At 43.9% G+C, this 24,230-nt stretch overlaps 2 protein-coding genes across 4 annotated transcripts in view; one reads left to right on the top strand and one right to left on the bottom strand.

Annotated features, from left to right (window-relative positions):
* Window positions 1–5,946, bottom strand: part of DUXA (double homeobox A) — a 30,616-nt gene extending 24,670 nt beyond the window's left edge. Inside the window, exon 1 of the mRNA XM_077867852.1 lies at window positions 5,769–5,946. Within this exon, the coding sequence (XP_077723978.1) occupies window positions 5,769–5,946 (178 nt within the window). The remainder of the gene's footprint in view (window positions 1–5,768) is intronic.
* LOC144322647 (uncharacterized) lies at window positions 5,725–22,564 on the top strand. 3 transcript variants are annotated; one of them, XM_077912881.1, is made up of 5 exons: window positions 5,725–6,127; window positions 7,182–7,364; window positions 7,705–7,831; window positions 15,814–15,909; window positions 19,493–22,564. In XM_077912881.1, the coding sequence occupies exons 2-5, from the start codon at window positions 7,329–7,331 to the stop codon at window positions 21,091–21,093; spliced, it is 1,860 nt and encodes a 619-aa protein (XP_077769007.1). In that variant the 5' UTR covers window positions 5,725–6,127; window positions 7,182–7,328; the 3' UTR covers window positions 21,094–22,564. The 3 variants fall into 3 exon arrangements, with proteins under 3 accessions (XP_077769007.1, XP_077769015.1, XP_077769024.1); XM_077912889.1 differs by lacking the exon at window positions 7,182–7,364; XM_077912898.1 differs by lacking the exons at window positions 5,725–6,127; window positions 7,182–7,364 and adding an exon at window positions 15,206–15,350 and having other exon boundaries at window positions 7,710–7,831.
* Window positions 22,565–24,230: the final 1,666 nt, after the last annotated feature.

The raw sequence follows: 24,230 nt of genomic DNA, 5'->3' as shown, positions 1-24,230 counted from the left end.
TCGGATGCTTAACTGACTGAGCCACCTAGGCACCCCAATAAGTTGGTACTCTTTGTAAAGAAATTTTCTCATCCTGCCCTTTTTAAATTAGTTAATTCTCTTAGAAGACACATGGACTCAAGAATCCTTCAGGATTCTTGTTTTATATGGCATATTACCATTCTTATTTTATCTAGTGTGTTATAATCCATTCCTGTCATCATTTTGTACTCATTATCCAGAGTTAACCTTTCCAAGCTAAAGTGGGCTTGGCTATGGCAGCAGTAAGGCAAGCCAAGCATTAGGGGGAATGAGGGATGAATAATAGGTAGAGCATGGAAGGTTTAGTTAGGGCAGCAAAACTATTCTGTATGATATTATAATGGTGGATACATGTGTTTAAACATTTATTAAACCCATGAAATATACACCAAGAGTAAACCCTATTGTAAGCTATGGATGTTGGGTGATGATAAGTTGTACATTGATCATTTATAACATGTACCACTGTGGTGTGGGTGTGTTTGTAGGAGGGGTTTTGCATGTGTGGGGATAGTGCACATGGGAACACTGTACTTTCCATTTATGGTATGAACCTAAAATTCCTCTAAAAACACAAGTTGGTTAATTTTTTCAAAAAAAGGGAATTGGGGGCACCTGGGTGGCTCAGTCATTTAAGTGTCTGCCTTCAGCTCAGGTCATGATCCCTGGGATTAAGCCCTCTGTTAGGCTCTTGGCTTAGTGAGGAGTCTGCTTCTTCTTCTCCCCCAAGGCTTGTGCACTCTTTCTCTTTCTTGCTCTTGCTCTCTCTCAAATAAATAAATAAATAAAATATTTAAAAAAAAAAAAAGGAATTGAAGGTCTAGAGAAAAGAAAGAGCACGGCAAATTGTAGAACCCAAAAGATGTTTGCTCTTCACTTAAATGAACAGGAATGGTCATGGTCTTCATTTATCTGAGCAATCTGCAGATTCATTTTTTTGTATTGGCTATGTACAAGTGAAATGCCATGACTGCACTTCTAGCTAACAAATTGATTAGGGATTTATATCTTTAAGAAAAGAAAAATAAATTCTATTACCATATCCAGGATTATTAAGTAGGGAAATCAACCAGTACAACAGACCTTTCAGAAGTCAGGGGTTACTTTTCCAATACATATATATGAATTGTAAATTCATATGTAACTCTTTTCTAAGCATTTGCTTCTGTAAAGTTAGATGACTATATCGGCTTCCCTTGCAGGTACGGGGAACCAGGGAATATTGTCTTCTTACCTTGCAGACTCCATTTGCAGAAGTTTAAAGGGCCTATAGCTTTTAAAAACAATGTGGACACCCTTCATGTGCTGGTATGGAAATATCTCTAGGATATAGTGTTAAGTAAAAAATATATAAAGTCCAAGGCTCTGAGTATGTCATGCTACCCTTTGGTTAATACAGAGGGAAAATCTTTTTTAAAAGCTTTATTTATTTAGAGAGAACAAGTGGAGTGAGGGCAGAGGGAGAGGGAGAGAAATCCTCAAGCAGACTCCCTGCTGAAGGAGGAGCAAGACATGAGAATCAATCCAAGGACCCTGAGATCATAACCTGAGCCAAAATCAATAGTTGAACCAACTTGAACCACCCAGGTGTCCTGAAGGAGGAAAATTCTAATGTATTTATTTATCTTTCCTTAAAGAAAAGCCACTCTGGCAGCCCGGTGGCTCAGCAGTTTAATGCCGCCTTCAGCCCAGGGTGTGATGTGATCCTGGAGTCCCAGGATCAAGTCCCGCATCAGGCTCCCTGCATGGATCCTGCTTCTCCCTCTGCCTGTGTCTCTGCCTCTCCCTCTCTCTCTCTGTGTGTCTCTCATGAATAAGTAAATAAAAATATATATATATAAAAAGAAAAGCCACTCAATTGCTTACTTGTGAGTAAAAGAATAGGTAGGAAAGAAGCTTCCCATTGCTATTCTTATATCATTTTGGTTTTGTACCATATGCATTCATTTCCTATTCAAAAAAATTTTTAGTTTTGGAGTGCCTGGGTTGCTTAGTTGGTTGAGCCTCCAACTTTTGATTTTGGCACAGATCATGATCTCAAGGTCATGGGATTGAGCCCCTCTTGGGGTCTACACTGGGCATGGAGCCTGCTTAAGATTCTGTCCCTCCACTCACTTGCTGTCTCTAAAAAAAAAAAAAAAAAAAAAAAAAAAAAAAAAAAAAAAAAAAAAGTTTGCAAGATCAACTACATTGCTTAAAAAGACATAACTTTTCAATATTGTGAACCAGTGTTCCATTCTATCTTACTGAAATATCTATAGTGTGTCTGCTTTGTGTGAGATATTTTTAAAATTTGGGGGGATACAGCAGTGAACAGTGAACAAAAAAAGACCTTTGCCCTCATGGAGCAATACCTGGAAAGGAAAACAGAAAATAAACAATAGTTATAATAAGTAAAGTATCAGAAGTTAATCAGTGATACATACACAAACATATACTTATTTGTAAATAATTTCAAAATTACAGAAAAGTTTCTAGACTAGCACCAAGAAACTGTATATCCTTCACACAAATTTACCAATTCCCATTTTTGTCACATTTTTTCTATCACTTTTTCCTTCCTATTATTCATCAATTTATATTTTCCTGAACCATTTAAGAGCTTCATACTTCATGTTTCATATTTTTTGTATTTTCTGAGAGCAAAGATATTATCTTACACAACCAGAGGACAATTTCTAATGTCATAGAATTTAACATTATTGGATCAAACACTAATTTAGGGTTGCTGTGAAGATATTTTATCAATATGCTTAACACCTACAATTGATTGGCTTTAAACCAAGGATTTTATTTTTTTTAACATGGGTGGGCCCTATCCAATCAGTGAAAGGGCTTTAAGGGTTTAAATAAGAGTTCCCTGAGAAAGAAATTCAGTGTCAAGACTACAGCATTAGCTTTGTCAGGAGACTTTCCAGCCCATTAGCCTACCCTCTACCTTATGGATATGGTAAAATTTGCCATGCCTCACAATCACATAAGTGAATTTCTTGAAACAAATCTCAGATACATATTACACCTACATATGTATATGCAGTACACACACACACATATATATATCATACATATAGTTATAAAAGATATGTACATGTATTTATAAAACTTACATATTACTAGTTCTCTGCAGAACTCTTAATACATTCTTCATTCCTTGATGTAATTAATAACTTATCACTATGAATCTCTCTCATCTTAGAAATATTAAATCTCAAAGGCTTTTTTCTCTTAAGATTTTATTTATTCTTGAGAGACACAGAGAGAGAGGCAGAGACATAGGCAGAGGGAGAAGTAGGCTCCCCACAGGGAGCCTGATGTGGGACTAGATCCTAGACCCTGGGATCACAACCTGAGCCAAAGGCAGATGCTCAACCACTGAGCCACCCATGTGCCCCAAGGGCATTTCTATACTCCCCAATTCCAGTGCTCAGTCTGTATGCATCCTGAAATCATCAAAGATGTATTTGATTCTTTTAGCTTCACAGTTATGAAAAAAAAATCACCAATGGTAACTTCTAAAATGTACCTCTGGGTGGACATTAGAACCCCTAATGTGAATTTGTTGGTTTCTTGACATAAACCAATTAACAAATTCAGGCTGGTCCAGAGTTCATGCTCTGTCCATTCTCTTCAATGTACATTCATTCCTCTTAAGGTCTTACCTTGTATCATGATTTGAAATAGCAGTATATGCCAACAATTCCCAAATATATGGGAGTGTCTATACAAAATAAACAAACCTTTTTTAAATTTTAAAAAGAAAGGAAGAGAGTTTTATTTAAGCTCAAATTAGGAGAGCTGTGCAATATATACAATCTTAACAACGAAAAAAATGCTCTGCATAAAAAAACATTCAGTGCAGGGTTATATATGGCTTTTTGTGTGTTTTGTTTTTTGTTTTTTGTTTTTTTTTAACATGAAAAGTTACAAATCAGGACACGTGGATGGCTCAGTTGGTTAAGTGTCTGCCTTTGGCTCATGTCATGATCCTAGGGTCCTGGGATGGAGTCCCACTTGGGGCTCCCTGCTACATGGGGAGTCTGCTTCTCCCTCTCCCTCTCCCCCTGCTTGTGCTCTCTCTCTTTCTCAAATAAAAATCTTTTTAAAGATTTATTTATTTATGATAGACATAGAGAGAGAGAGGCAGAAACACAGGAGGAGGGAGAAGCAGGCTCCATGCCGGGAGTCAGATGCGGGACTCGAGGATCGCGCCCTGGGCGAAAGGCAGGCGCCAAACCGCTGAGCCACCCAGGGATCCCCTCAAATAAAAATCTTTAAAAGAAGTTTCAAATTATCATGACCAAGGACATTCCAGAAAGTTATAGACTTTGTCTTATGTTTTTAGTATGTGCTAAACTGTATAACTGTAATCTTATGGGAACCAGAGAGGGATTTTTTCCCCCTTTTCTTACCTTTATATTTGGAATGCTCCTTTTTAGTTATTTTTTTCAACGAAGCAGATGTGCAATGTATGCTTGGGGTAGAAATAGAGCCCATGCTTTGAGGTTTTGCCAAGTCATTTTGACCTTGGTAAATGTTAAAGTATAGCTTCCCTGGGAGCCCAAGAGCAGGGCCCACAAACATGAAAAGTTGAAAATTTCCTTTATTTTATCAAGGCTGAACTCTCTTCCAAAGTTCAGTCATTGGTTGAAATGCCTATGTAACACATGCCTTGTGGTCTCATTGCCATTTTTTTTTAAAGATTTTATTTCTTTATTCATGAGACAGAAAGAGAGGCAGAAACATAGGCAGAAGAAGAAGCAGGCTCCCTGTGGGGAGCCCAATGCAGCACTTGATCCCAGGACCCCCAGATCATGACCTGTGCCAAAGGCAGACGCTTAAATGAGCCACCCAAGCGCCCCTCATCAACATTTCAAATTGAGGGATCCCTGGGTGGCGCAGCGGTTTGGCGCCTGCCTTTGGCCCAGGGCGCCATCCGGGATACCCAGGATCGAATCCCACGTCGGGCTCCCGGTGCATGGAGCCTGCTTCTCCCTCTGCCTGTGTCTCTGCCTCTCTCTCTCTCTCTCTGTGACTATCATAAATAAATAAAAAAATTAAAAAAAAAAAAAAACATTTCAAATTGACACTGCTGGTAACCTGAGTCTTTGAGTTTCCCTCCAAGCTTCCTCTACCTGCTCCTCCCTAACTCACAGAATGGCAAATATATTTTTTAGTAATCTGGGCCCATTACAAGAGAAAGAAGTTCATTCATTATATGAAAAAGGTCCTGAGCCAAAAAAAAAAAAGGCCCGGGAGAGTGTGCCATTTGTGAAAGGGACCTCCTTGGGAGGATTTTTTTTTCCTTTGGGAGGATTTTTAAACTACTATTTTGTCTGCTCCCTAAGAAGAGGATCCGGGAAGGTGGCACCACAAAGGGGAAGTCACCAGGCCAGCCTCGAGTGGAGGGCGAGTTCTGTTCTTTGTATTGATCTCCATCCTGATAAACATTCCTGCCTCCCGAGCCTGAATTTCCCCAGGCACAGAATGGAGGCTCTCGCTCCTCCCCACTGGTGCTAATGAATCAGCTAGGGTTTCTCAGTTGCTTGTGCTCCTTCCCCTGAGAGGAAGACTCCCCCTGAAGACCCGCCTTGCGCTGTGAGTTACAGAGGAGGGAAACCACATTACCCAGAAGGCACCTGAGGCGGCGCAGGCCAAGACAGCCCCGGGCAGGAGTGTTTCCTTCCGCGCACGTGGGCGGGACTTCCGAGTGTTTCCCTGCCGCGGCCATTTCCCTCAGCCGATAGTACTGGGACGGCCTTGACTTGCTGAGGACTGGGCAGGTACCGCTTCTTCGGCCTTTCGTGGGTAGCGAGCCGGCAAGAAGGCTAGGACTCGCCTTCGCGTTCTGTAGGCTTCGTGACCCTGTGTAGCGGGGGTGCCTCTCCCCGGCCGCTCGCCAGGCCACGGCCTCTGCAGCGCCCTCATCCCCGCGGTTGCCACGGGCGGCGCCCCGAGTCGCGGTGCCTGTTACCTCGGGGGCGCTGCCGCTGGACTGCCACCAGTCGCCAAGTCTCCGGGGCACGCGGAGCAGAGGTGGGGCTAGCAGCGACCCCGGCGCTTGACCCCAGGGCCCGCGATGGCGGCGCCGCCGACCGGCCAGGCCCAGGTAAGTGGACGTCGGTTTCAGGGTTGCTGCTGCTCTGCGAGGGCGGAGGCCGGCCTGCAGGGGCCTGGCGTCCAGACCTCCCGCGACGCGTCTCCGCAGTCGTGTGTTGTGGCGTGCGGGGCTGGCGTGCCACCTGACCGACCTCCACGTCTGTGAGGGGGTTGGTCTCTGATTGCTCAGTAAGTTGTGGGAATGAATGATTCTTCTGTCGTTCTTACAGTGAATTCACCGCGACGCTGTTCCACCTGACCTCCAGCGGGCGACCTTGGGCGTCAGGGGGGACAGCTTTGCAGACACAGAGAAGTGCATGGACAGAGGCAGACTTCGGTGGTTGTTTAGAGGTCTGGGAGGGCTGAGAGGTTGCTCTGGGTCCTCTCAGCCGCGGAGCCCCGTTGGAAGGGCGAGATCCTGCGGGTAGTTTGCAGGAGGCTCCACTCACCCTTAGCCAACAAACTTTGTGGTCAACTCCCGTGTTATATGTAGCCTTTTGTGCTCCCCCTCCCTGAGGTATCCTGGCTTCAAGGGGAAGTGGTGTCAGAGCTCAGGAAGGAAAAAGATGCCAGTGGTTCATTGTGGCACCTCCCCTTAGCTTGGGAGACCCAGAGGGCATCACTGCCGCCATTTACCCAAGGAGCTGCCACCCCCTCAGATGCCTTACCTGTGAGGAGAGTGATGAGGCCGATGCTCCTCTGTCCATGTTCACAAATATCTTGGGGGTAGATGGAAATGTTTTTAACAACAGAAACTAGGGTAGAAACTTTATAAACTCCTTACTTTAATCACTCTGATTTTGGAGGAGTACCTCGATTACTCTAAGTCTGTGCTAATTTGTGCTAATCTAAATCTCACCTCTGGTTTGTAAGATGCAAGACTTTGGGTGAATTGGTGGAGCACCCTTAGCCTATCATTGACTAGTATGGAGGTGATGAAATGTTTACCTCACAGGCTGTGGAAGAAACAATGAAAATCCCAGAACACGCAGACCACTGGTATTTTTTGTCTAAATCTCACAACTGTTATTGGTGAAGTGGGAACTATTATTGTATTGATCCAGAAACTGAGGCTCAGAGAAATGAAGTGATGTCTTCAAGGTAACACACCTGGCAGAGTCGGGTTTCAAGAGTTTGGATGCAAGCCACAGGAGACTGACTTAAGAACTGAGAACTTGTAGTCCCTGTAACCAGGATGTGAAACCCTCAGCATGGGGCAGGCAGCTAGCAGGACCACTGAGGCTCAGGTACTGCTGTTGTTACTGATACCGTTACTATCATTATTCACTCACTCCTCTGATGTCCTAGAGCCCTTGCTGTCTGCATCTCCCAGTCCTCGCGTCATTTCCATTGTGTTGTGTGGCCTTCCAGTGGCTCCCAGGGAGGAGGCTCCTCCCATACGTTCCTATATTACATCCAGAGCATTGCCCACCTCCCCCTTGAGCCCTGCACAGAGTTTGGCCCTCAGGAGGTACTCGGTGATTCGAGCCTTGATCACTCTGCATCTTTACCAGGGATGTAGAGAGGAGCTGTGATCCCAGCCAACAGCCCCCAGGCCAACGCTGCTACCTCTGTTTGACTTTCCAGGTATCTGTGACCTTTGATGATGTGGCCGTGATATTTACCCAGGAGGAGTGGGGGCAGCTGGACCCGGCCCAGAGGACCCTGTACCAGGAGGTGATGCTGGAAAACTGTGGACTCCTGGTGTCTCTGGGTAAGTCCTCCCGACTCCTCCATGGGGGTCCTGCCACCTCCTTGTCAGAGCACCCTGTGGCTCCAGGCCTGGCTGGTCAAGAAGGCCTCTGGAGCCTTCCCCTGCCTCCTGCCTGCAGCTTCAGTCATTTTCTAGACTTATCTCTTTGTGCCTGCTCTCCTGTGTCTCTTTGGGCAAGAAATGGTTCTTCTTTGGCTCCTAGAAAGTAATGGGAGGAAAGGGGGCTGTTGGCAGAAGCCAAAGCCAGGATTCCAGCTGGGCCCTCTGAGGGGCTGATAGAGGAACTAGGAACCACCATGATTAGGTCCTGGCTTCTGGTCTCTTGTCCTGGCTTCTCTCTCTGGCTCTCTCTGCTCACAGTACTGTACACAGAAAGGTTTTTTCTGCCTCATCAGGTTGTGCCAGGACTGGCCCCCAGATTCCTCGTTTCTGCATCTTTGCATGCTTATGTTCTCTTTCTCTGTCTGCTGCTGGGCTGTGTGGGGTGTCCTTGAGACAGGGATGGCCGCCCGAGCCGGTACTTGTCAGGACCTCCCACCCCAGTGCTTGGTACACACTGGCCTCCGTCTGAGGTTCTTATTTCACATTCCAGAGAGGGAGCTGACTGTGTGAGCCTGATTGGCTCAAGTGTCCTTAGCAGGGCTGTGAGTGATGGGATATTCTCCTAGAAGAGAGTGAGTCAGGCAGGCCTCCAGAAGGCCTTTGCCTTCAGTGCCAACAGGTATTATTCTAAACAACATGATCTCGGTTATGGTGCTTCTTTGTGTTCATGTGCCTTCGTCATTGTCACTTGTTTCCAGGGCCAAGGTCCTCTGCCACTGCAAGAGAGAAGGTAGAGTACTGCTTCCCAGCACTTGGCAGTTTTGCCCCCAGGACACATTTGGCAATGGGTTGTCCTGCCTGGAGTGTAGGTGGTATTGTGTCCTGCCTGGAGTGTAGGTGGTATTGGCATCTAGTGGTTAGAGTCCAAAGGTGCCACACATATCCTTGGATGGACAAGACAGCCCCCTCACTGAAGAATTGTCCCCGCTGCAGAATCCAGAGTGCCATAGTTGAGAAACACCAGCTTAGATGCTTCTCTGCTTGAAGATAATCACCACAAGGCCCTTCAGTTGGAGGGAAAGGAGGGCTGTAATTCCAGAGCTTAGGATGAGACCTGCCTATTTTGGGAGAAATAGAATTACGTCTGTCAGTGAGAAGAGAAAGAGCAAGATTAGGAAAGTTGGATAGGTTAGTATTTCGTAACAAAATGTTTAAGAATAAAGAGGCCCCTCTGTCTTCTGCTGACCTCATCACTCACCTTCAGTGTTTTCCCTGGGCTCACTCTGCCCTGGCCATGCTGGGTGTCTAGTGATTTCCCCACACACGGACCAGCCTCTGGCCTCTGCTTGCTGTTGTGTCTGCCTGGTTGGTGTTCTTGGGCATTTCAGCCACTCACAAGGTTGCCCCTTCTGTGTAAAATGAACACCTCGCCAGCTGTGTCCTGACCACCAGATCTCGTAGAGGCCCCTCCCCGATCCCTCTCACTTTCTCTCATCATCCCGATTATAACTCTCTGTGCCCCTGGTTGTCATCCAGGGATGATGTCATCCCCCAGGGACACTGGGGCAGTGTTGTCACAGGTGGGACAGAGGTGTGCCAGGCACCTAGTGGGAGGAGACCTGGAATGCTGCCAGACATCCTTAAAATGCTCAGGACAGTTTCCTCCCTGCTTTCCTAGCAAAGCATTATCTTGACCGAAGTAATCATGCCCATGTAACCCGAATAGTTACGCCAGGTTGAGAAACTTGTTTCAGAGAGGTAGGAACACTTCATCAACTGGCATTGAGGGACACCCTGACATAATCGTTTCCTGCCTTCTGATTGTTTTTGATGACAAGTCTGGTTTTAGTGCTGAACCTTCTTCACTCCTCCTTCCCTCCAATGGTTGGTCCTTTTCCCTTTAAAACAGAGTAGCCTTGAGTTTGCAGCCCTGAATGGGCAGTATGCGCTCACTGGGGCTTAACATTTGTATTCCATTGCCGAGTTTTCGTGGTGACCTGCTACCAAAGGAAGTGACTCAACGTTTCCCATTCACTGGACTGATGCAAGATTTCTTCTTTGAAGAAAATAAGAAAAATTAAATATGGGTCATGTTAGAAAGCAGTTCATAATCATCAGCACAGCTGAGATACCCTGAGCACTGACTAAGCAGGACTGTTTGGGCTTATTGGTGCTCTACTCATTTAAATTCCCACAGTATCCCACATGTATGAGTTTGCACTTCTAAGATTTTAATTTGTAGAGATGACTTAGGGACAGGCAATACAGGGAGATTAATGCTAGTGTACGTTTTACATATTTGTATGTATGTCTTTAGCGTACGTACATATTTTGTGTGTGTACACACACGCACACGCTTGAGCACACCTGTACATACATGCCTGTGTATGTGTGGTAGTTGTATGTATAAGAAAAAAATATTTTTCCTCTACTCGGCAACAGTTCTTGATATCAAAATCTTGTTTTCCACACCATGAGTTGTGACATAACTACCTGGAGTTAGCACAGATCCCACAGGTTGGGGGCTCAGTCTCCTAGGACAGCACCCCCACAGACACCCCCGCACAATCCACTTCAGATGCCAGGTTGTCACCTGTCCTGATCAACTGGCTGTAAATCAGAGATATGACCCCTTCCTCAGGGTTGATAATTTGCTAGGGTGGCTCACAAAACTTAAGAAAGCACTTCAGTATTACCTGTTAATGGGACGCCTGAGTGGCTCAGCGGTTGAGCATCTGCCTTCAGCTCAGGACATGATCCTCGGTCTGGGGATCGAGTTCCGCATCGGGCTCCCTGCAGGGAGTCTGCTTCTCCCTCTGCCTGTGTCTCTGCCTCTCTCTCTCTCTCTCTGTGTGCCTCTCATGAATAAATAAGTAAAATCTTTAAAAAAAAAAAAAGCATATTCCCTGTTTATTTAAAGGATTAAATTCAGAAACGGCTAAATGCAAGAGATGCAAAGGACAAGGTATGTAGAACAGCACACTGAGTTTCCATGGCCTCTTGGCTTGTCACTCTTCTGCCATCTTGATGCGTTAACCAATCTGGCAACCCACTGAAGCACTTTACTTGGGGCTTCTTGTTAAAGCTCCTTACATGGGCCTGACTGATGAACTCATTGGCCATTGATGATTGAACTCCTTCTCCAGCCCTTCTTGCCTCCACAGAGGTTAAGAGATAGAACAGATTTTCTAGCGTTCTAATCACATGATTGCTTTCCCTGGCCCCTCCTCCTCAGGAGTTTTTTAAAAGTCACCTCAGGAACAAAATAGAATTCCTAATGCAAGAAAGCAAAAAGGTCTTGTGTCCAATTTCGTCTTAGGAGAGGCCGTCCATGGACATCTGCTGGGGTTGCAAGTTTTAGCCAGAGGGGGTGGAGTTGTCTTCACCATGAGTTGCCAGTGTGGGACCATGTTGTCTGGTTGTGTGACCATGGTATCCATTGCAAGTTGATGGGGTCCTCAGCTTTTGCCATGTTTGGTTGAAACAGTGTGTTAATGTGAGGTGTGAGTTGGCCAAGAGGCTTCTTATTAAGGCAAGAGAGAGACCCATTTAGGGGTTTGTCATATTGGGATTTGGAAAGGAGTTATTTGAAGCAACCTTTATGTCTTTTACTTAAACCAGGTTTTGGAGGCATGTTTGGGGCATGAAAGTTCTGTGGAATATCTCTTCCCAGAGCCTAGCCTTGCATAATTCGAGAAGTGAAATGTGTGTGTCTTACAGTATTGTCTGCAACTCTGAAGGGAGTAAGGAATACAAGTGCCTTGTATTGTGGCCCTTTTATGTGTAGAGATGTGTGGTTTTGATTTTTGTTTGGGGTGTCTGTGAGACAAGAGAGTCTTAAGAGTTCTTTACCCCAAAGGAGACCATTTTTAGGCAGTGGCTCAACAGTTTATAATGAATTTGGAGATGGGACCATTTGTTCATCAGTGCTAAGATACCCCGCCCCCCCGAAGTTTGGCCCAGTAATGTTTCTTAGATCCATTTTTTATTTAGAACATTCTGGCTAAGAGATAGAAAGCAGCAGCATTCCATTGGTCTCTATCATGTGTGATGGATAGTGGCATCCTTCTTCTGGTTCATGAACTCCTATAACTGTTCTCTCTGTTAAACTCAAAGGGCTTTCCAGGTAGCCAAAGGGCCTGTAGGAGGGCTGGCCCTCTCCAACACCAAAGCATCTGGCAAGGGACAGAGGATGGGAGAAGCTGCCACCTCCTACAAGTGGAGTTCTGCCAGAGGGCCCAGATTGGGTTCCGTTCTGTCTTACAGAGTCCTCAGTAGCTGTGCTGAGCTCGTGCTGTTAACAATATTTTGAGTAGGGATCCCTGGGTGGCGCAGCGGTTTGGCGCCTGCCTTTGGCCCAGGGCGCGATCCTGGAGACTCGGGATCGAATCCCACGTCGGGCTCCCGGTGCATGGAGCCTGCTTCTCTCTCTGCCTGTCTCTGCCTCTCTCTCTCTCTCTCTCTCTCTCTCTCTCTGTGTGACTATCATAAATAAATAAAAATTAAAAAAATTAAAAAAAAAAACAAAAAAAACAATATTTTGAGTAGACCTTAGTCTTTGTTGGCAAGAACCCCATTTAAGGTGGACTGATTTGTAACTAACAGTACCAGTGAGATAAACTTTATAAACGAGCCCCCAAATAATACTAAGTGTAGTATTAGCTGAAACTAAACTATCTCTAATATTAGTATTAGAGATGTTGGATTTGTGTGTCCGTAATGAATGTGTGGAATGAATTTCCTCGGACACGGTTGTCATCGATGTGCCGTCATAGCTGTGCTACTGGAGGAAGGTAGGTGCAGTGAAGATCTTGTCTGCAGAGATCATGTGCAGCGGCAGAGCTGTGGAGCCACGCTCACAGGGCAGCCTGGGGAAGAAGTGTTCACCTTCGGGGTAGAGGCTGGCTGGCTGAGAAGTTGTCCAAACAGGTGCTGAACAGAACAGGGTCAGCCAGATCTGTAAGCCCAGAACAATCACCGGGTTGTTGATTGGATAATGTTATTGATTTATTCATATGGGGTGTTGGGTGTGTGGATTGTGTGAACCAGCTCTGGCTGCTTAAACAACAGCTTTATTTTCACGTCATTCTGGAGACTGGAAGTCTCAGACCCAAGGTGCTGGCAGACAGATGATGATCTCTTCCTGGCTGCCACCTTTGTGCTGTGTCCTCACATGGCCTTTCCTCTGGCTTTTAAGGTCACCAGTCCTACCAGATTGGGGCCACATCCCCGTGACCTCATTTAACGTGAATTACCTCCCTACAGGCCCTTTCTCCATGTGTGAGCACATAGTAATGACACCTAGGGGCAGGCACACTCAGTGCAGCAGGAGCCCTCCTGGATGGGCCACCCTGTTAAGATTGTTGGAACCCACTGTGAAGTGCTTTTATTGGCCCCGGGGTTAATAACAGACACAACTAGGCTGTCAAACGGAGAAGTAGTGTGGCAGTCATTCCTTTTTTGATTAGCTTTTATGTGAAGTGTTACTCTCTGGAGTCTCTTTTCCAGCTTCCATTGGGCCTTTCACTATCTTAACTGCTTTTTGTGGGTCCCATTGCACCGAGTCCAATTAAGCACCAAAAATTTACTTAATTGTGTCAGAGCATCCTTGCCCAAAGTGGGGTATTTTAGGACAGTGGTACTCTGAGTAGTGGAAGTATAGGTGAGTCTATAGTTAGAGTGAGACATACCTATTTTTCCCCTGTATTTAGCTACTTTTTCAGTTTGGGCAGAGCAATATTTAAATTTAGCGGAATCTCCAGGTATAACTATGATTTGAGCCCCAGTTTTGATTAAATTTATGAAGTTTTGTCAGTTGGTACAATTTAGCAAATTCTGAAGTTAATTCAGAACCTGTATTGTGGAGTCAGAAAAGTCTGTCAGTGCCGTGTTTTGTTTTGGTGATACAATTTTTTTTGGAATATAAGTTTTGTTATGCTGTACATAGTTATTATATGTAATTTATCATATATGTTTTTAATATATAAATTTTGCATTTCCCATTGGGTCAAATTATAGACAGTGTTTTATTTTATTTATTTTTTGTATATTTTTTTATTGGAGTTAGATTTGCCAACATACAGTATAGCACTCAGTGCTCATCCCGTCAAGTGCCCCCCTCAGTGCCCATCACCCAGTCACCCCATCCCCCCCACCCATGTCCCCTTCCACTACCCCTTGTTCGTTTCCCAGAGTTAGGAGTCTCTCATGTTTTTATAGACAGTGTTTTAGTTCTATGTCTTACTTAGTTCTCTTTTATTTTTTCCTCTCTTTCTAGGAGTTTGTTTTTATTACTATTTTTAAGTCATTAAATAGTTTAGAATGAGTATTATATTTTCTAGACCCGGTATTTCTTTGGTACATAAGTTCTAAAGTAGACCCCCCTCCTTTTTCTCTTGGGGCTTTAGCTTCCTGAAGCCCCATACTGACTTTGTCTCCTGCTGGTGAGAGGAGTGGGGGAGGTCCTGGGGCCTCTGGGCAGCAGCCTCCCTGAGATGGGCCCTGGTCTACAGCATAATTGTTTTTGTCACCTCTCTTGTCTCTGGTCATTTTTCTTTTCTTTGGATATTTACCTGATAAGCTTCTGGCAGTCCCAGGGGCTGGAGCTTACCTCTAGGGCAGCGGTGGTGGTGGCATCAGTATCCTGATTGTGTCAGTTTGGTTTTAAGGAGGAGACGCGTGACATGCCAGTGGGCAGCAGCAGTCAGGAGTCCCCAAACTCATTGGCCAGGGGTTGTAAAGCCTGGAAACATCCTGAGGTATCTTAAGAGGGAGCAGGAACAAAATATTCCATAACGTTTTTCCCTCCATTTTATATTGAACCCCGGGTCTCCACGAATGGGGTCTTTTATTCCTTGCTGGATTGAGAGTCAGACTACAACAGTTAGGTAAGTGACGAATGGGAGATTTGTCCTCGAAGCAATTTAAGCCTGTTGTGCCATGGTGTCTGAGGTGGGTGCCCCATACTCTGTTGGCAGTAGGTTCCTTATATCACAGGGAGCATGACTCCTGATGGCTGAAGGGAGAGCTTACTCCCTTTCCACTGCCTTATCACCAGACCCTGTCCTGAGTGGGTAGCAGATGTGAGCGAGATTTGCTCAGTGACAACTGATAATCTTGGGCTGTGGTTCAGGATCTTCCAGAGCAGCCTTCTGTGGGTCCTGGTGCCTCTACCCTTGACTCCTTACAGAGTGCTGTGTCGTCTTCCCCTGCATCTGTGTTTGGCTACATGTGACAGAGCAGCTCAGTCTTCATCCTGAAGGAAATTTATTATCTCACAATGGTGGGTGATAACCCAGCTGTGGGTTTCTTTACTTCCTCTCTGTGTTCTAGATCTTATAGGCAGGTTCCCTCACAAAAGTCCTGGGATGCTGACAGACTACAGGAGCAGCAGATCCCCTTACTCAGCCATCCTGGAATAAAGCTTTCTAAAGTTGCACACCTCTAACTGTTGGTGATTGAGTTATGCCACTTGCAGGTTGGTAGAGACTGGTTTGTCAGCCTTCCTTTAACGCCAGAATCATCTGGGGAGGTTTTAAAATCTACCGATATCCAGGCCTCACCAGAAATTTCCTTTCAGTTGGACATGAACCCGACATCGCAGGAGATGTTGACGCACACATGGTTTGAGACTCACTTACCTGGGTTAATTAGAAAATATTTTCTGGGAGGGGAGGGGGTCATATTCCCTGGGATTCTGTGTGCTGGCAGTCAGAGGGAATAGGTGCTGTCTACACAGCCAGCACTACTGTCTAAAGTCTTTGAATCCCAACACTGGACTTTGTGTCTGTTTCCAGGTGATAGGTTAGTATTTTGTTTGTGTGGATGGGGGTAGCTTCATTCCCGGGTCATATCCACATTCTGAAATCCCAGACTAGATTGAGAGGTTTTATTTCTTTTTCACAAAAATCCTAGTGTCGTCTTTCTTTGTCTGTGAACAGGGTGTCCTGTTCCTAGACCTGAGCTGCTCTACCAGCTGAAGCACGGGCAGGAGCTATGGATGGTGAAGAAGGACCTGTGTCAAAGCACCTATCCAGGTAGGAGCCAAGATGTGGGCAGATGGGAGACCCTGCAGGCTGGAGACTGGGAGGAGACCACCAGCCCTGGTCCCCTGGGGAAGCTTCCTGTTCTGGCCTCTTTGGTGGTTTGGAAGCCATGGAGCCCTTTAACCCAGAGTCAGCGTGCCCAGTAAGGGACCATAATGTTGGTTGTTCCTTCCACCTTCCAAGTTTCAGTGAATGGTCCTGCCACTCAAGCAGGTTAGAGGCTGGATACAGCCTCAGAGAATTCCTTACACCTCCACCTCCCTCAGTCCCTCATCCAGCCATTCCCCAGATCCTGTCCGTTTCACATCCTGTACATCTCCTGAATGCATCAGTTGCACTACCTCCATCAGAGCCATCCCCATACTCGACCCACGCTCCCATCTTCTCTCTGGGAGATGCTGCTAGTCTCATAACCTGTCTCTGCATCTGCTTGGTGCCTCTAGTCAGCTCCGTGTCCTGCATGAGCTAGCCCAGGTGCTCAGACTTTGTCCCAGATGCTGACCCAGTCGTGGATGTCTCAGTATATGACCCCTAAGGTGTCAGCAGGTCTTTATGTTGAAAGCACAGTCCGCCACCTCTATTGCTTGATCCTCCACCCCACCACCCTCATTCGGGCTCTCGTGTCTGCAGCTTCCCCTTCCATCTAGCGGGAGGGGTCTTGCTCCTGGCCCTGGCCAGTCCCTTAACCAGAGTCTAGAGCACACCTTTTCAGGAAAATGTTTTCTTCATTTATACTCTTCTTTTTTTTTTTTTTTTTTTTAATTTTTATTTATTTATGATAGTCACAGAGAGAGAGAGAGAGAGAGGCAGAGACATAGGCAGAAGGAGAAGTAGGTTCCATGCACCGGGAGCCCGATGTGGGATTCGATCCCGGGTCTCCAGGATCGCGCCCTGAGCCAAAGGCAGGCACTAAACCGCTGCGCCACCCAGGGATCCCTATACTCTTATTTCTTGTGTAATGTAACTTCATCCTTTCTCCACTCAACCCGCATGCTCTTGATTGTAGGGATTTTTTTTGTATCTTCCTTATACTTACCTCATCAGTTAATAGGTGCTGCAGATATAATTTTCTACTTTTCAATATTGTTTTTTCACTCCTTTAAAGTACGTTTTATTGAATAGAGGTCTTATTTCAGTGTAATTTATGCCATTTCTTATATAAATAATGATTTTGTCTTGTATAAAAATCTTGCTTTATCCCCAACATCAAAAAGATACTCTTGAGGGGATTCCTGGGTGGCTCAGAGGTTTAGCTCCTGCTTTGGCCCAGGGCACAATCCTAGAGTCCCAGGATCAAAGCCTGCATCAGCCTCCTACATGGAGCCTGCTTCTCCCTCTGCCTGTGTCTCTTCCTGTTTCTCTCATTCATAAATGAATGAATGAATGAATGAATGAATGAATATTTAAAAACAAACAAAAAGATACTGGTGTTTATTTTATGCTAATAATTTTTAAACTTTTGTTTTGTTGAGTAATGATTGACATACATGCAGGTTTCCCCCTATGAGAAAGTAGAGCATTCCTGTTAAACTTCTCATTAGCGGAAATCGCATTAATGTTAGGAGAAATTACCATTAATTTATATGGAAAATGTTCTGACCATTCGTGGACTCTAAATAATTTTTCTTAGAGTTTTCTGATACCTTTCACCATCTTGCTAACATATTCACAAAATAAATTGAAATGAAAGTTCAGATGCTCACACAGTTCAAGTCTGTGGTGGCTTGCTGTTGAGTGTAGTTTTGGTGAAAGAGCTGCCCCTGGTGCATGCTGCCTCTAACAACTTGCTGCAAAACAAATAATAATAATAATGCTGAGCATTATTTTTGTTTTTTGTCGTTTTTCATAAAAGTGAAAATCTAATTTCTTTCAGTTGTAAAAACAGGTGCTTATGTAGGTCTAAAATTAAAAAGGAAAAAATTGGTCTTGTGAGAACTGTAATGATTTACTCTCTTCACTCTCTTGCACATCATAACAGCAATGTTAGCTTGTGTTTCTTGTGTTTTATATTACATTCCTAGTACTGGAGTGTAACTAGAAGTTTATACTTTTCAGCTCACTTTTCTCCAACTCCCCTATCTGCCACATTAAATTCTTCATTGATAGAGTTCTTCTTTGATGTCTTTAAGTATAGTATTCTCATTTTCTTGTCTAGATCATGTGTATTTTGTGAGTTTTTTCATCAGTGTGCTCCTCAGGCAAACCAGACTCATTATGTCTAGTCCAGTCCTGCTCACCTCCTGCTTATGAGCCTTGTCCTGGGAGGTCTCACTGTCACTCCCATCAGAACCTTAGGAATTCTGTTCCCTTCTCTCCTACCCATTCCTGAATCCTTATTAGTATCCTCTTCATGTGGTCAGTCCCTTTGTACATTCTGTCTCCTTAGGCTACTCTGCCCTTTGTACTTTGTCTTTTGTAGCAGTTCCTTTTATACCAGTGGAAGTCGTCACATCATGGGCACCTCCTATTGGAAAACTCTTTGATAACTTTCTGCACAGTTAGCCAGGCAAGCTCAAGGCTAAGAACACAGAACTCCAAAGACTGTCAGGTCTGCCCAGGTCATCCAAAACCACTGAAATTTCAGAGATTTCCCAAAACTACTCTCAGGTGGAAAAACTCAAAAAACTTCTTAAAGTCTATTAAAGTATATACTCTCAATCATGTTTGTTACAGACAAAGGTACAACTTAGAAGAGGGGCCAGAAGTATTCCAAATAGAAGATTCCCATGTCTTTGGTGACTTGTTACCTGCTGGCTGGCATCCATGTGTGACAATAAGTGCATGGATATTACCAACCCACGAAATTGGCCAGAGCCTCAGTATCCAGACTTACTGAGCTTTCATTGCATAAGCGTGACTGATTGAATCATTGCCAATGGGACTCTGTCTCTAACCCTTTTTTTCCTTTCTAGAGGTGCAGGTGATATCTCGTGGCTCAAAGCCCCAACTTTCTAATTATACAGTTGGTTTTTCTGATGTGGCCAGACCTTACTCTGAATCATCTTCTTTAATATAAACTGTATAGCCATGATGAGTTATGTGTTATCATGAATTATCAGATATATTCCTACATGCCCACCGTAAATAACAAAGATGATATATCTATCACTCTGGAAGTATGCAGGGTATAGAAGTTACTTCCTTAGAGCTGGAACAAAGACCAAACTTCTTTTAGGGGAGAATTAATCTTGGATTACTTTCTCTCTTCTATCAGGGCTACATTAGGCCCTTTCCTACTGTTCTTATAGCAGTATCCTCGCCGACAGGAAGTAAAACATACAGCATTATTGTTAGTCTTTCCAGCTGCATCCAGTGTGGAAATGTAGTGGTGTCTCCACTTCAGACCCCTTGTCCTATCACCTAGCTTCTCCTGGGTCTCCCTTTCATGGTATCAGCAGTCCAAGGTTCAGGGCATAAAAAGAAATTGGAATCCTTAGATTCAGAGGTAATAATACATAACAGAGACAGGCACTATTTTCACCTATATTTTTCTCACTGAAATGCTGATTTTGGGTTTTTTTTTTTCTATGTTGTCATAACTAACAGGCCATTTTGTGTATTGGGTTTCTTTCAGGTGACAAGGGAAAACCCAAGACCATAGAACTTACCACTTGTGAACCAGCCCTGAATAAGTCCCCTGAGGGGCCCTTATTCCAGGAACTAAAACAGGGAGACCCAGGGAACTTCCAGCTGAGCCAAACCAACGATCAGGGTGGCCCATCAGAAATGCAGGAAGGACACTTGAGACCAGGGTTAGAACCCCAGAGGGAGAAGCTCCCTGAGAAAACAAGCCCTGAACATGATGGTTTAGGGATAGCTGATGGTGTATGTACTGTCCATAACCATGACTCATGTGGATCAGGTAAAGATTCCATGATTCAGGAAGAGGAAAATACGTTTAAGTGCAATGAATGTGGGAAAACTTTTAATAAGAAGCACCTTCTTGCCGGACATGAAAAGATTCACTCTGGAGTAAAGCCCTATGAATGCACTGAGTGTGGGAAAACATTTATTAAGAGCACTCACCTCCTCCAGCACCACATGATCCACACAGGGGAGAGGCCCTACGAGTGCATGGAGTGTGGGAAGGCCTTCAACCGCAAGTCCTACCTTACACAACACCAGCGGATTCACAGTGGAGAGAAGCCTTATAAGTGTAATGAATGTGGAAAGGCCTTCACCCACCGCTCCAATTTTGTCTTGCATAAGAGGAGACACAGTGGAGAGAAATCCTTTGTGTGCAAAGAATGTGGGCAAGTCTTTCGACATAGGCCAGGATTCCTTCGACATCACATCATCCACAGTGCCGAGAATCCCTATGAATGCTTTGAGTGTGGCAAGGTCTTCAAACATAAGTCATACCTTGTGTGGCACCAGCAGACTCACACCGGAGAGAAGCCCTATGAATGCAGTGAGTGTGGGAAAGCCTTCTGTGAGAGTGCAGCCCTCATTCACCACTATGTCATCCACACTGGGGAGAAGCCCTTTGAGTGCCTAGAGTGTGGGAAAGCCTTCAACCACAGGTCCTACCTCAAGAGGCATCAGAGAATTCACACTGGGGAGAAGCCTTTTGTGTGCACTGAATGTGGAAGGGCCTTCACCCACTGCTCTACTTTCATCCTGCATAAAAGGGCCCACACTGGAGAAAAACCCTTTGAGTGCAAAGAGTGTGGGAAAGCCTTTAGCACTAGAAAAGACCTCATTCGACACTTTAGCATCCACACTGGGGAGAAGCCCTTTGAGTGCTCAGAGTGTGGAAAGGCCTTCAACCGCCGCTCAGGGCTCACAAGGCACCAGCGGATTCACAGTGGAGAGAAGCCCTACGAGTGCATGGAATGTGGGAAATCCTTCTGCTGGAGCACAAACCTCATTCGACATGCTATTATCCACACTGGGGAGAAGCCCTATAAGTGCAGTGAGTGTGGAAAAGCCTTTAGTCGCAGCTCCTCTCTCACTCAGCATCAGAGGATTCATACTGGGAGAAAGCCTGTCAGTGCAACGGAAGTGGAAAGAGCCTTCACCAGTGGGCAATCCTCAGTCACCCTACGAGAACTGCTTTTGGGGAAGGACTTCTTGAATGTAACCACTGAGGAGAACCTTTTGCCAGAGAAAACATCAACTACAGCATCTGATCGGACATACCAAAGAGAAACCTCCCAAGTATCTTCACTTTGAGAAGATCTTCCATCCCAGACCATCAGTAGTCCTGTAGAGATGCATTTTAGAGGTTGACCCAGCCCAGAGCCTTACTGTACATCTGAGAATTCATTTGTGAGGGAGAGAGCAGCGTTTATTGTGCACGGAGTAAAACCTTCAGCTACATGTTTCTCCTTAGTTTACACTGCAGTAATATCTCAGGAATTTTTGTTAAAAGAAGGTGGAGATATAGAACAGCAAATGAAATGAAAAACTTTTGAGACTTCTCTGTCAAGCTTATAGCACTTTGTCATGGATTCTTTAGTTTACTTGGGGTCAGGGGATGTTTCAGAGGCAGTGAGCCTTGACCACCCTGTATGTGTCATGTATATACATTCATTGCTGTCCAGTGTCAGAAGAGTTAGACAATTGCAGACAGGTATTAAAATGATAAGTATACATATAAAAACAGCACATTTTATTGCATTAGTTAAGACTTTAAAGCTTACATATTCAGAAAACAAACTGTTCTTTATATGGTTTTAAACATGAAACAGACTTTTCCAGAATTGTTTTTGATCCAATTTATTTAATTTCTGTAGCTATATGGTAAATCTCAAAATTGGGTAAAGTGATTCCTCTCTGTTTATTCTTATTTAAATTGATTTAGTTTTCTGTAGTTCCTTTGACTTCTCTTATAAATCGTAGGATGCAAAAAATCTTGCATTTTTATAGGAATTGGTTGAAATCTGTAGATCTATTTGTTGAAAAGCAGCATCATGAACACTGAAAAATGATATACACTTCAGTTATTTAAGTAATTCTTGATATTTCACTACTGTTTTATAATTTTTAGCATACAGAGCCTGTACATTTTTGTTAAGAGTTCTATCTAGGGTTTTTTGGTTTTTTTGTTTTTGTTTTGAGTGATGGTGTTGATTTTTACACTTATTTTTCCATATGGTCTTTAGTAGTACACAGAAAGATAATTGTTTTTTGGAGTGATATTTTGGCATCCTGCAACCATACTGAACTCACATTATTTGTAGCCATTTCTTTGGGTAGAATCCTCAGGCTTTTCTGCAAAGATATGTCAGCTGCATAAGAGTCTTACTTCTTTTTCCTTCCTATCTGTATTATGTTACTTTCTTTTCTTACTGCACTAGTGGGCCTTCCAACATGATGTTGAATAGGAGTAATAAGAAAGAATGCCCTTGACTGATCCCTCATATTAGGAGGAAAATGTTCAGGTTTTCATTAGGTAGATATGATGTTAGTTGAAGTATTTTTATCCGAAGTTTTCTTATCAAGTTTAGAAAATTTCCATCTATTCTTAATTTGCTGAGATTTTTGTTATTATGAATGAGTGTTAGATGTTGTCAAATACTTTGCCTCCATCAATTGATGTGATCATCTGATTTCTATAGCCTGTTGATATAATGTATTATATTGACTAGTTTTGAATATTGAACCAGCCTTGCATCCTTGGAATAAATCCCATTTGGTTGAAGTGTATGAATTTTTTTTGCATATCAGATATTAAAACATTCCATTTGATTGTATTTTGTTGAGGAAGTTTTCCTCTAATTTCTCTTTTTTTTTTTTTTTTTTTTTTTTTAAGATTTTATTTATTCGTGAGAGGCAGAGACATAGGCAGAGGGAGAAGCAGGCACCTCACGGGGAGCCCGATGCAGACTCGATCCTGGACCCCTGGGATCATGCCCCAAGCTGAAGGCAGACGCTCAACCACTGTGCCACACAGGCGTCCTTCTAATTTCTTGAATTCAGAATAATTTTGATGTTGGATACATTTGATAGTTTGAACTTTGTCCTGTTCGAGGAATTGTTCGTTCTTTCTTTCTTTCTTTCTTTCTTTCTTTCTTTCTTTCTTTCTTTCTTTCTTTCTTTCTTCTTTCTCTCTCTCTCTCTCTCTTTCTTTCTTTCTTTCTTCATGACAGACACACACACAGAGAAAGAGAGAGAGAGAGGCAGAGATACAGGCAGAGGGAGAAGCAGGCTCCATGCAGGGAGCCCGACGCAGGCCTCGATCCTGGGTCTCCAGGATCACAACCCGGGCCAAAGGTGGCGCTAAACCGCTGAGCCACCGGGGCTGCCCAGAATTGTTCCATCTAAATTTTCTGTTTAGTTAATAAACTTGTTTGAAATATTTCCTTATTACCATTTTAATGGGAGCAGTATCTGTACTTATAATATCCCATTTGATTCCTGATTTTGGAAATATGTTCACTCTTTGCTTTATTTTTGCCCATTTTCTTAGGCATTTATCAATCGTACTAATCATTTTGGAGAACTAGCACTTTATTTCATTTATTCTTTTGTTCCCTATTGCTGTTGATAATTTCACTAATTTCTGTTCTGATCTTTATATCTTCTCCTTTACCTTGGTTGTATTCTAAAGTAAGCATTTAGTACAATAATGTTTCCTCACAGCATTGTGACTTCATCCTGCAAATTTTCATTACATTTTATTCAGCTCTAATGATTCTTGATTTCTTTAGAAACTCTAATGGGTTCATAGATTATTGTTTAGTTTTCTAGTGTTCTGGAGTATTTTCCTTATCTTTTGATTTCTAGTTTATGTTTGGTATGTTTAAATTTGTTAAAGTATTTATGACCTAAGATATAGCCTAATTTATTGAATATCCTAAAAGACCTCCTAAAAGAATGTGTGTTCTGCTGTCATTGAGTGGAGTTTCTGTAAATGTCTGTGTTGTGCCCAAGATTGTGGAGAAACCACCAAGGAGCCGACACCGATGCAAACGCACGAGGGTTTATTTACAAGCTCGAGCTTGGGTCCAAGTATACCCGACACAACAGACCAGGGGCTTGGACCCGAGGTTAAGAGGTATAGCAGTTTTATAGGGGCCAGTGGCCAATGAGGATTATAACATACAGAAAGTTACATGGTCATGTCGGTCCACAAGCAGGTGACCAATTGAATTACGATTCACCCTCTAAGGTCCGTTTGAACTAGCCTGTTATTCTGGTCAGAATTGGTACGCAAGTTTGGTGGGCAAAGGGCGGGGTTTATATTCTTTGATGGTTGGGTGTTCCACATTCCTATATGAGCCGGTGGCTTGTCTAGAGTGGGGGAGTGGTTTCTTCCTGTAACAGGGATGGTGTTCAGTTCTTGGTCTGAGATGGCTGACAAAGTG

This window comes from Canis aureus, chromosome 1, assembly GCF_053574225.1.
Source record: "Canis aureus isolate CA01 chromosome 1, VMU_Caureus_v.1.0, whole genome shotgun sequence".
NCBI classification, from domain to species: Eukaryota; Metazoa; Chordata; class Mammalia; order Carnivora; family Canidae; genus Canis; species Canis aureus.
Note: the sequence above shows the minus strand (reverse complement) of the source record. Positions and strands in the feature narration are given on the sequence as shown.